This window comes from Rhincodon typus, chromosome 17 (genome assembly GCF_021869965.1).
Source record: "Rhincodon typus isolate 14 chromosome 17, sRhiTyp1.1, whole genome shotgun sequence".
Classification (NCBI taxonomy): domain Eukaryota; kingdom Metazoa; phylum Chordata; class Chondrichthyes; order Orectolobiformes; family Rhincodontidae; genus Rhincodon; species Rhincodon typus.
This window is the reverse complement of record NC_063348.1, coordinates 14,924,453-14,937,975: the sequence shown is the minus strand read 5'-3', so window position 1 is coordinate 14,937,975 and position 13,523 is coordinate 14,924,453. Positions and strand designations below refer to the sequence as shown.

At 41.2% G+C, this 13,523-nt stretch overlaps 1 protein-coding gene across 1 annotated transcript in view; it reads right to left on the bottom strand.

The window, feature by feature from the left end:
- Positions 1-13,523, bottom strand: part of LOC109930083 (astacin-like metalloendopeptidase) — a 92,089-nt gene that overhangs the window by 56,813 nt on the left and 21,753 nt on the right. Inside the window, exon 5 of the mRNA XM_048607296.1 lies at positions 7,842-7,923. Coding sequence (XP_048463253.1) covers positions 7,842-7,923 — 82 coding nt within the window. The remainder of the gene's footprint in view (positions 1-7,841; positions 7,924-13,523) is intronic.

Here is a 13,523-nt window from a genome sequence, read left to right as displayed (position 1 = left end):
TCTCACTATAGCTCAAACCTTCCAACCCTGGCAACATCCTTGTAAATCTCTTCCAAACCCTTTCAAGTTTCACAACATCCTTCTTATAGGAGGGAGACCAGAATTGCATGCAATACTCCAAAAAACCAATGTCTTGTACAGCCGCAACACGACCTCCCAATTCCTATACTCAATTCACTGACCAATAAAGGCAAGCATATCAAATACCTTCTTCACTGTTCTATCTACCTGGACTCCACTTTCTAAGGAACCATGAACCTGTACTCCAAGGTCTCTTTGTTCAGCAACACTCCCAGGACCTTACCATTAAGTGTATATGTCCTGCCCTGATTTGCCTTTCCAAAATGCAGCACCTCATATTTATCTAAATTAAACTATCTGCCACTCCTTGGCCCATTGGTCCATCTGATCTTCGCTGTCTGCTACACCTCCAATTTTAGTGTCATCTGCAAACTTATTAACCATTCCTCCAATGTTTACATTCAAGTCATTTATATAAATAACGAAAAGCAGTGGACCCAGCACCGATTGTTGTGGCACACCGCTGGTCACAGGCCTCCAGCCTGAAAAGCAACGCCCCTCTGTCTTCTACCTTTGACAAAGTTCTGTATCCAAATAGCTAGTTCTCCCTGTATCCCTGTGATCTAATCTTTCTAACCAGTCTATCATGAGGAACCTTGTTGAACGCCTTACTGAAGTCCATATAGATCACATTCACTGCTCTGCCCTCATCTATCATCCTTGTTAGTTCTTCAAAAAACTCAATCCAGTTCGTGAAATATGATTTCCCACTCACAAAGCCATGTTGACTATCTCTAATCAGTCCTTGCCTTTCCAAACACATTTAAATCATGTCCATCAGAATTTCCTCCAACAACTTGCCTACCACCGATGTCAGGCTTACTGGTCTATTGATCCCTGGCTTTTCCTTCTCACCTTGCTTAAATAATGCACAATGTTAGCCAACTTCCAGTCTTCCAGCACCTTATCTGTGGCTGTCGATATTACAAATATCTCAGCAACGGGCTCAGCAATCTCTTCCCTCGCTTCTCACAGAGTTCTAGGGTACACCTGATCAGGTCCCATGGATTTATCCACCTTTATGCGTTTTAAGACATCAGCACCTCCTCTTCTGTAATATGCACACTGGACTTGCATTAAACCAAGCAAGGGACAATCCAGTCAAAAGACTGAAATAAGCGGGTACAGGGATCCCACCCATTGGATGAAAAGTCAGATCTGAGATATCTTCACCAGCTTAGGAATTCACAGATTTTACAACAGCCACACCTATAGTTGTCTGAGGTTGTGGCTTCTTCCTCATGACGGCGTTTGGCCTCTAAGAGTTTCAGGCCAATCAGACGACTGGCAACCTCAATACACAGCAGTGCCACCAAGAATGACAGCCACAGGTTGGATTGCAATTGGTTCTGGAGCAGGTGCAGCATGGAATTTAGAATACGAGCTAAATGGTTGCCTCTCTGCCACTCAAGCTGGGCACAGCAAAGGACAGGGGCCAGTGATAGGGAATTGGAGAGTTCAAGCAAGGTGACCTGTAAATAGCTTGGTTGAATGTATCCATTAGGCAAAGCGTACCCGAACTAAAACGATCCTACAATAACTCCATGAAGGATGGTATCACCAAGTTATCCCTTATTTACACATGTATAGTACATGACACTGACCTAGCTAGCACAGAACTAGCTCCGAGATCGAGCAGATACCCTGCTCACTCCTGTTTATATCTGTCAGCCAGAGATCCCTGATTGGCTCAGTTTAACAGCCCCAATCAGGGAAATTATATTCTATTAGATTCACCCTGCCGACATTGTTCCAATCCCTCTAAATCCTGGGATAGCCAGGATGGCCCATTGTCTGTGATCAACATCTCTGCGAGTCTATGCATTGCAAAGGATACTCGCAACTTTTCGTTTATCGTTCCCATGTTTGACAAATGAACTCTATGCATGTCCAACCGTTTTGAATGGGGATCATATATGACATGAAATATAGAGCCAATGAAAGGACTGGTGTAGTTGACGCGTAACCGAGTCCAGGGTTCACCTGGCCATTCCCATGAATGTGGGGGAGGTGCTGGTGGTAATTTCAGTCTTTGTTGGCATTCTGGGCACTGCCCCATAAACGCAGATATGTCAGCATCCAAATCTGGCCACCAGGCATAACCTCTCACTAACATCTTTATTTTTGGAAGCCCCTGGATGACTCTGGTGGAGTTCAGCCAGTATCTGGCAGCAACCTTTGCTTTGGACAATCACTCTTTCTCCCTATAATAATATGCTGCCCTCTACTGAGATCTGGTGTCACCGTGTCCAGAAAGGTTCCAATTCTGGCTGTGATGGCTCTTTTGTTTTACTAGCTATAAAACCAACAGCTGTTTTAGTTTTGCCACGACGAGGTCTTATTGTGTCCACAGTCTGATATTGTCAGTGGTGTCTAGAAAGTTTAAAACCAGAATAGATTCATACAGTCAAAGAGACGTACAGCACAGAAACAGACCCTTTGGTCCAACTTGTCCATGCCGACCAGATATCCTAAATTAGTATAGTTCCATTTGCCAGCATTTTGTTTAACAGCATCTTTCCTTCCGCTGGGAAACCAGAATTGAATGCAGTATTCCAAAAGTGACCTAACCAATGTCCTGTACAGATGTGACATGGCCTCCCAATTCCTCTATTCAATGCACTGACCAATAAAGGCAAGCATACCAAACGCCTTCTTCACGAGCCTGTCTAACTGCGACTCCACTTTCAAGGAACTATGAACCTACGATCCAAGGTCTCTTTGTTTGGCAACCAAACCAGGACCTTATCATTAAGTGCATAAGTCCTGCCCTGATTTGCCTTACTAAAACATAGCACCTTACATTTATCTAGATTAAACTCCATCGACCACTCCTCAGCCCACCTGATCGAGGTCCCGTTGTACTCTGAGGTAATCTTCTTTGCTGTCCACTACACCACCAATTTTAGTGTCACCTGCAAACTTACTAACCATACCTCCTATGTTCACATCCAAATCTCCTATGTGGTGGTGTATCCTTCCTTCTCTATACAGGTGCATCTTTGTTCAGAATCAGCCGAAAACTGGGAAGCATACGCTCTTAAGTGTTCCTCTCCATTAGACCATCTGCGAGGCAACAGGACCCTGATACCGTACAGAGTCAATGTATGTCAGCACCACATCTTGTTTGGCATCGTAGTGTGCCATCACTTTAGATGACAATAGCTGCTTCTTCACTTCCCTAAAAGCTACATTTTGGCTACCAGACTATTTCCAATGCTGACCCTTTTTCACTAGCAAACGTAAAGATGCCAACATGTAGGCCAGGTTATACATGAATTTCCCCAAGAATTCACCGACCCAAGGAAAAACCTAAGCTCTGGTATAGATGTGGGAGATGGGGCATCTTTGATCGTCCTCACTTTATCTTCCAAATGGTGTAACCCATTCCTATCGAGTCTGTAGACCAAGTAGGTCACTTGTGGTGCCTGAAACACATATTTTCCTTCCAATGCCGTACACCCACCTCGGAGAACGTTTAAGCACTATGTCCAAGTTGTCTAAATGCTGTTTATTGGTCTTCCCAGTTATTAGCATGTTATCCGGATAAATGCTGACCTGAGGTAGACATTGCAAAATGTTCTCCATCTTCCGCTGGAAATGGCATAGGCTGATGATATCCCAAAAGACAGTCTCATATATTGGTACAAATCCTTATTGCTATTAATTGCAGCATACCTCTGGGAATCCTCATCTAATCACAACTTAAGGTACGCATGGCTCATGTTTGGCTTTGTGAAGGACAGCCACTCTCTTCCCCCAATCCTGGCCAGTTTTGTGTACAAGTCCTCTATGTGAGGGATTCGGTATTTATTCACTTGTGAAAAGCAGCTTATCGTTTGTTTGAAATACCCACAAAGGTGAACCAATCCATCAGGCTTCACAATCAGTACAACCAGTGCTGCCCATTCTGCAAACTGCACTGGTTTGATGATTCCTTCACTTTCCACCTCTCTTGATTTCTGCCTCTGCTTTTCCATGTAAGGCAAATGGCACTGGGTGGGCCTTGCAGAATTGTGGGAATTGCTGTTTGGTCAACATGTAAGGTGGACTTGTCTCTTTTGATAATTCCTAGTTACACCTGAAAAACTTCCGGGTATTTAATTACAACTTCACTCAGGTAGCCATTTCCTAATTGAAAAATGTTGAGCCAATCAAGTTGAATCTTTCTCAACCAATTCGCTCCATCAAGCTTGCTGAGCTTTTTACATCAATTAGCAGTGACTGAACCAGCTGCTTTTCGTAACAGACTGGAACAAAAATTGTACCCTTAATCTGTAGGGTTTCCCCAGTATGGGCTCTCAGGACTTAAGGGTTGGAGTCCAGAGTGAATTTTGGTAAAGACTGGTTCCGCCCATATCGACCTCTGTTAGAACTGGGTGACTATTTGACTTAATGTTTATTTTTATTGGCTCTGATTTGGATGTTGCCAAGTAATACAACTTTTCCAAACCAGATGTAGGTGGATTTTCCAGGGTGTGCACCCTCCTGAATACCAGCCTATGAGATCTCTTACTCAAATCAGGCCTAGTGGGACTCTTTTGCTAACTCAAGTCCACATACTTGCAGCAACTACAATGGGCTGCCAGTCTGGATCTTCAAGAAAATCTTAACCGATTGGCCAAGGCTTAGCTTTGTTTTGAGGTTTTGCTGTGGGCTGACTAGGGTCCCTCAGTTCAAGCTATGTCCTAAGTCAGACTATGCAACTGCCTTCACTCAAGTACTGTTCTCCAAGCTTAGTCGGACTGGCGAGGATATCCACATCGTTCGGTGTATCCTGTAATTCATAATCTCCACTTGTTGCATTTTCTAACAACAAAGCCAGATGTAGTGCCTGTTCGAAGTTCAGTTGGGCTTCAGCTTTGCATCGTTACCTCATTGATCCCACATACCAAATAATCGTTCAGCATCTTACTTAGAGTTAAACCAAAATCACATGCTTCTGTCAGTCATTTTAACCTTGGGCAGGACTTATACCCTTAGTATCTGGTGCCTCTGGAAAAGTTAGGCTCTGAATAACCGAAAAAGCTGCGGATCCACACACTGTCAGGAGAATTACTTGTTACTTTTCATCTGCACCAATGTCATTTGCCTGGAAAAAAAACACGCATTCTTTCCACGTACTGGGCCAGTCTTTGATGGCAAGATCAAATAAGTCAAGCTTCCCAAACTGTAATTTGATGCAGAAATGTTACCACAATTCAAAGACGAATGAATTTTTTCAGGGGCATGTTTTTCTCTCATCAATACTGAAGTAACTCGACGAAGGCCAGAATCCCTCGTCTCCCACAGCAGCCTAGAATGCAACTCATCCGGTCCTAGCGATTTATCAACTTTTAAATCCATCAAAAATCTCCAATAGCTTCTTGCTTCTTATAACAATTTGCTCAAGAACTTCACAGTCCATCATCTCAGATTTTCTACTGACATCCTCCTCCTTCTGAATAAAACAGATGTAAAGTACTCATTTTACACTCTACCAATGTCACCAGGATTCACACACAGATTACCTCCTTGGTGATAATAAGCCATGTCTTTCTCTGGTTGCTCTCTTTTCCTTGTAACTCTATGAAAAATTTTCCGTCAGCCCAAAAAAATCCATTGACCACTACTCCTCATTTCTTATCAGTCAGCAAGTTTTGAATCTATGTCACTCTTGTTTCTTTTATTCTATAAGCTATAAGTTTTCTAACAAATCTGTTGTGTACAACTGTATCGAACACCTTCTGGGAGTCCATGTACACCATCAACAGCATTACCTTCATTTATTCTTTCATTGCCTTCTTCAAAAAAATTCAGCAATTTAGATCAACAAGGTTTCACACTTTAAAATCTGTACTGGCTCAATTTAATCAACCCACTTTTTCTATGTTACTAAACAAACTGTAATTAACTGGTCTGTATTTGCTGGGCTTATTCTTCCAATTTTTCTGAATAAAATGTGAAGTTTACAATTTTCCAGTCTTCTGGCACCTCCTTTTAGTCTAAGGAAGACTAGAAGATTATGGTCAGTGCTCCTGCAATTTCCACTCACTTCCTTCAATATCCTTGGGTGCATCTTATCCAGTCCAGGAAAGTAACAGTTTACACCCCTGTCAACATGGCCTAGACATCATCTACCTTATTGGTAACGACAGATGCAAATTATTAATTTAATATTTCAGTGATGCTTTCAAACCCATCTTTTTTTGGTCACTAATGGGTTCCACTCTTCCTTTACCAAACTTCTACTATTTATACGCCTAAAGAAAATTTTGGGATTCCCATTTGTGTCGGTGCCAGTATTTTGTTGTAATGCCTCTTCTTTTCTCTAATACGTTTTTCCACCTCCCCTCTGAACCTTTTGTCTTCCTGGCTTTAAGATGTATATTCTGTCTAACACCTGTCACCAGCACACTTTTTTTTCTTTACCTTATGGCTCCTTTGTCGTCCAGTGAACTTTGCATTTGTTTGCCCTACTGTCCCATTTGACAGAAAATATCTTGACTGTACTAGAACCAATTTCTCTTTGAAGTGAGTCCATTGCTCAGTTACAGTTTTTCAAACCAACCTTTTATTCAAGACGATCTGGCCCAGCTCTGTTCTTGTCCCATTGAAGACAACACTCTGCCAATTTATTTTCTTACTCTGGATCGGCCATTGACATTTTCAACCATCATTCAAAATCTTATGAGATCATTGTCATCTAAATGTTTCCCAAAGTTATCCATGCAGAATGTGGATCTTCTACAAGGTCATATTTCAGAGTCATGATGTAGAATGATGCAATGTATTATTCACAGTGTTCCAAAACATGGAAACTATAGATACCCAAAAAACTTAAAAACAAAATGCTACCGAGGCTCAAGGGTCTGAGGAATTTTCTGCAAACATTCAACAAATGTGGATAAAGCCATCAGATTTTATATAGATCGAAAAAAGACTAAAAAAAAAGAAACCTGTTAAAAGTAAAATTGTTAAAGTAAAGCCACAGACAGAGAGAATAGTGTGCTCTCGGTGTTCATGTCCAATACGTTCTTTAAGCATCTAAATAGAGATGGGCAAAGTTCTCGGTTTGGAAGAAGAAAGTGAGGAACATGCCTCATGTAGTTTAAGTGCCACAGGTGAGTGCAGAAGAGTCTGAGGTACTAAAGTTCCAGAGGACATGGAACAGAACAAGGGAAAACCACATCAGAAATACCAGAAAGAAGAAACGTAGTACAAAGAAACTTCAAAGTCTCTCGTGAGAACCACTAGAACATTAAAAATTAAGTTAGTGCAGATTTGTCCGTTTAAAATTCAAACAAACAATTTTTGCAGTTTCCAAATCTCATGTCATCTGACCTAGCAAGATAATCTTAAAACTCAACAAAAAAAAAGCAACTCCTCAGGTACTGAAGCAGCCCATGTCTATATGCAGCAAAAACTGGACACATCCAAGCTTGGACTGATAAACGGCAAGTCATATTCACACCAGACAGATGCCAGACAATGACCATTACCGACAAGAGAGAATCAAACTATCGCCCCCTTTATGTTCATGACATTACCTGAATCTCTCATGACCAACATCCTGGAGGTTACCTTTGAACAGAAGCTGAATTGGACTAGCCATATAAATATAGTGACTAGAAACGGCTTTGGTATCTTAAGAAAAGGAGCCTTGGTTTTAAGCCGATTCCCCCCAACATCTGTTCATGATTCAGCTATAATGCAGTTTCACTTCTTGAATTTTGACATCCACTGTACAAAACAGAGGTAAGAACTAGTCTCAGACTCACCTGCCATAGTGCATGATTGAGCCATAATCATACACTGTGCCTAGATTATTTGTCTTCAATAGATTAAAATTATGTTCTCTTCCTGTTAAAAAAAACATTGAGAATTGATTCAAATAAAATTATTTTCATTGACATAGAAATGTCAACTGATAAAACTGGCAGAAGCTGATGGAAAAATTGTTAAAAAGTTGGCATCACTCAAAACAATGTAACACATTAAAAATAGTGCCAGTTTTCAAATTGTTGACAGATGAAGATAAAGGGAGGGTGGTATAGCGGCAATGTCGTCCAGAGCCCTAGGCTAATATTCTGGGAATATAGGTTCAAATCACAAAATAGCAGTGGTGGAATTTGACTTTGATAAAATTCTAGAATTTAAAAAACAAACTAGTTTAATGGTGGCCATGTACCTATGGTCAATTATGATTAAAAACCCATCTGGTTTACTAATTCCCTTAAGGGAAGGAAATCTGGCCAAAATGTGACTTCAAACACACAACAATGCGGTTATCTCTTTAGGGCTTTGTGGGAAATTAGAGATGGTCCATAAATGCTGGTTTAGCTAGTGACGCACACATCTGATGAATGAATTTAAAAAAAAACTTACACCTCACTGAGGTACTGTGCTGAAAATCAAGCCCTTCTATTTCCAAAGTCATCACAAAAGTTAAAGATGGAAAAGTACACCTAATTCCCCAATTTGCCTGACTTTTAGGCACAGGTTGACAGAAAGCATAGATCAGGTTTCCGCACTTAACAAGAATTACTATTTATTACAAATAAATATACCTTAGCTACAGGTAAACAATAATGAACTATTAATATATTACTCCACTAATTAAAACTCTAAAACCCTTACACACACAGACAAAGAAAACAAGATATGGATATTATAGGCAGAGGTAAAGATGAGGAAGGTAGTTCAGTGGTTCCTGTTTAGAGGATTCACAGAGATAAATCTTATACTAATCAGAATACTGCTTCTCAATCTTCCTTCTCTGGATTCTTTCACGTGTTTGCAAGAAGTATGGGGTGACTGTTTCACATTTACAACGGCTTCTAGCGTATTACTTAAAAGTCACAGCTTACAGTAACTGCTAAAGAAAGTATAAATTGATTTTCTCCAAGCTTAAAGTATTTTCTTTGCTGCAGAAAACAGAAGTAGCTCTTGAGCATGCACAGAATTGATGACTTCTCTGTCTCTTGTTCAAAGCTTTCTTATGGCGACATCTTAGGTATAAGTACCTAGGTACAATTCTTGGATACAGCAAAGGAATAAAAGTAGTTGCATTACTTACAGAGTTGAAAAATAAGTTAAAAATAGGAAAATATTAAAGGGTTAACATTACAATTAGATAGGAAATTTTAAATAGATGTTACAATGTAGCAGCTCAGTGCAGGGCCTCTGCACATGGTTTGACTGTCCGCGCCAGACCCCAGTCCAATGCCATCCCCGTTCCGCTCTTAGCCCCATTCCGCTCCATACTAGCACTCAGCTGCTCTAAGGTAAGTGGCAGGAATGCCCCCTCACAACAGTTTCCAGTCAGGACTCGATGCCTGCGCGCTGCTCTGGGGCTGCTTCCCATTTCCTGTTGCAGGGCTTCTTACCTGTGCTGCTCTGGGCTTGCAGCCACATACTGCTCCAGGGCTCGCTGCTCATGGTGTTCTGGGGCTCACGGGGTGTGCCTACAGGCCCCAGAGCACAAGGCCATGCTGCCCGTGCTGGTTCCACAGCGGGACCCAGCCCGTGCTCTCTCCGGTCTGTGCTCATTCCGCCACAGGACTCATCTTGTGCTCGCTCCGTTTCACCACGGAATACAGCCTGTTTGCTCTACGACTCCACTCTCCAGGGGCTGGGGGGTAAGAAAGGGAAACCTACAAAGAGGAGAGAAAAAGAAAGACGGAAACGCGGTAAAAGGACTGGCGAGCAGAGGAGCTCCGACCAGAGCGTCCTACTTTACTGCCATCTACTATCAAGATTACCCAGGCATCTCCTGTCTGAAAAATGCAAATTAAATCCAATCAGACCAATTATTGCTCCATCTGTCAAATCTGGATCATCAGCTAAGAGATTAAAAGTATCACCGATACTTGGCTATGAAGCACTTACAGAGCAATACCTCACTTAGTTTGAGACATGTCAGGAATATTCAGCTCCTAACTCATTATAGCTTTGCTCCTAACACAAGCAAAAGTAGAGTAAGTCTGATTAGAAAGTTTGCAGATGACACCGAAATTGGTGGAGTTGCAGACAGTGAGGAGGATTGTCAAAGAATACAGTGGAATATTAATAGATTGCAGATTTGGGCAGAGAAATGGTAGGCTGAGTTTCATCCAGACAAACACGAGGTGATGCATTTTAGAAGATTAAATTCAGGTGCTAATTATACAATAAACTGCAGAACCCTTTGGAGTACTGACATACAGAGGAATCTGGATGTACAGGTCTCCAGATCCCTGAAAGTGGCAACACAGGTAAATAAGACGGTCAACAAAGCATACAGCATGCTTGCCTTCAACAGCCGGGGCATCAAATATAAAAGATGGCAAGTTGTGTTACAACTGCATAAAACTTTAGAGACAAAAATACTGCAGATGCTGGGATCCAAGGTAGACAAACAGGAGGCTGGAAGAACACAGCAGACCAGGCAGCAACTGGAGGAAAGGAGCAGTCAACATTTTGGGTATTACCCTTCTTCAGGGCTTGAGTCCTCCACCACCTCCAGGGCCAGTACATCCTTTCTCAACTAAGGAGACCAAAACTATACACAGTATTCTAGGTATGGTCTCACCAGCACTTTTTTCAGGGCTTCCTATAGCACAACAATCAGAACAGTACATAATACTCCAAAAGTGATCTCACCAATGTCCTGTATAACTGCAACATGACGTCCAAACTCCTATACTCATTGACTGAGCAATGAAAGCAAGCATGCTGAATGTTTTCTTTATCACTCTGTCTACTTGTTATGCAACTTTCAAAGAAAGATGAACCTGAACCCCTAGGTCTCTCTGTTTGACAACATTCCCCAGGCCCTACCATTAACTGTTAAAAGTCCTGCCATATTTTTGTCCTACCAAAATGCAACAACTTGCATTTATCTGAATCAAACTATATCTGTCACCCCTCAGCACATTGGCCTAATTGATCAAGATCCCTTCGTAATCTTATATAACCTTCTTCACTGTCCACTATACCATCAATTTTGGTGTCAACCGCAAAATTCCTAACCGTGCTTCCTAAATTCTCATACAAATCGTTTTATATCAATAACATGCAACAGTGAATCATAGAATTCCTACAGTGTGGAAACAGGTCATTTGGCCCAAGAAGATCGCACCACCTCTCCAAAGAGCATCCCAGCCAGACCCATCCCCCTACTCTTTCCCTGTAATTTCCCAAGTCTAATCCACCTAACTTACACATCCCTGGACACTACAGACAATTTAGCATAGCCAATCCACCTAACCTTTGGACTGTGGGACGTAACTGGAGCACCCAGCAGAAACCTAAGCAGACACGGGGAGAATGTGCAAGCTCCACACAGACAGTCATTCAAGGGTGAAATCGAACCCGGGTTCCTGGCGCTGTGAGGCAGCAGTGCTAACTGCCAAGCGACCGTGCCACCCCTGTAGTGGACCCTGTACTGATCGTCACAAATAAGAGGCTGAGGGGCGACTTTATAAAATCATGAGGGGAATAGGTAAGATGAATATCAAGGTCTTTTTCCAAGGATACAGGAGTCTAAAACTAGAGAGCATAGGTTTAAGGTGAGAGGAGAAAGATTTAAAAGGCACCCAAGGGGCATCTTTTTCACAAAGGGTGGCGTATGTATGGAATGAGCCAGAGGAAGTGATAGAAGGGGTACAATTACGACATGAAAGAGAGATTTGGACACATACATCAATTGGAAAGATTTAGACAGATATGGACCAAACTCAGGCAAATGGGACTAGAGGGCATAGCTGGAGGATAGAGTCTAAAAAAAAAGGGAGGTTATGTTGCAGTTGGATAGAATGCTGGTGAGGCTACACCTGGAATACTGTGTATAGTTTTGGTCTCTTTACTTGAGAAAGGATGCACTGGCACTGGAGGGGGTCCAAGTTCTCCAAGTGATCTTTATTGGTCTTCCCGGTTATTAGCACATCACTCAGGTAAATGATTTAGCAGGAGTAAAAGTTACAGCTTCATCTATAATCATACGAAGTCTGAGTAACATGAAAGATAAGGAACAGTTACAGGAATTGGTTCCAGATATGTTTTGCATCAGAGAAACGGATAAACAACTACCATCATCAGAGGTGTAAGCAATACTACAAGTAGCTGTTAGAGTTACTGAAACGTTGTTTAAGAATGAGGGTAATTCAAAAGAAGTGTTTGGCATGTCTTCATTAATTTTGGCTCAGAATGTACAACCATCACTGAGGCTAAAGGAGTTCTGGACTGCTACTATATTAACAATGGAATTCTGATGAAGAAGTATAGAAACCCTCACAGCCCTGCGATGAAGATGGTTGTTCATAAAATAGCACTGATGCCTAGATATCTTAAGGAGAAATTGTGAGTGGCACTTCAAAATTTCATGTCAGGACTCGTACAAACATGGAAACCTCAACCATGATAAATAGATGTTTTACCTGGCTAGGACGTCATTAGGAGATAGTGCAATTCTGTAAAAGGGAGCGTACATTTCAGGAAGTAGGGATTCCTCAAAATGTAATTAAACCCCTATCTTTAATACCCATACCATTTTTTGAAGAACCATTCAATTCAATGTTAGTAGATTGTGTAGAACCATTACCCAAAACGAAACCAGGAATACCACTAAATTCTTACAATTATGGATATAACAACCTGATTTTGTGAAGCTGTTCCTTTGAGGACAATTATAGCTGATGTTAGCAAGGGAAAAGTAAGCTGAGTATTTCATCCATTTTAGCCAACTAATTGAAATATAATCTGATTAAGGCTCATACATTATGTCTAATGTTTTTGATGACATCGTCAGCAGTTCAGGCGTAAAATATCATATCATTCACAAACACAGAGATAGGATGACCCTTTTTCTGAAGAAGGATCTGCTGTGTTCATCCAGCTCTACACTTTATTCACAAACACAAGGAGCTTTGAAGAGATATCATCAGATGCTCTGCATTATCATGAATGCATTTTGTCACAAATACCCACAGGATTTTAAAAAATAAACACATTTCTTATTCTTTGCTACTGTCAGAGATTCTCCAAATGAAACAACTGGATTTAGTCGATTTGAATTGATCCATGAAATCAGAGGTCCATTAAAATTTATTATGGAGAAGTTCTTGAACCAAAAAGATGACTTCTCCACATTGGATTAAGTGTCCATATTTCTAGAAAGAATAATAGGACTATGTAAAGTAGCACAAAAGCACTTAAAAGTTTCACAGGTGAAAATGAAAGAATGGGCAGACAAATATGCTACACCCTAAATCATTGAAGCAAAAGACAAAGTACTAGTATAATTACATTTGAAAGATGGACCTAAGAAAGCAAAATTCAGTGGTTCATACAAAATACTTACGAGGATTAGTAAAGTGACTTATCGGATAAATGTGAAATAACAAGGTGTAGAGCTGGATGAACACAGCAGGCCAAGCAGCATCAGAGGAGCAGGAAAGCTGACGTTTCGGACCTAAACCCTT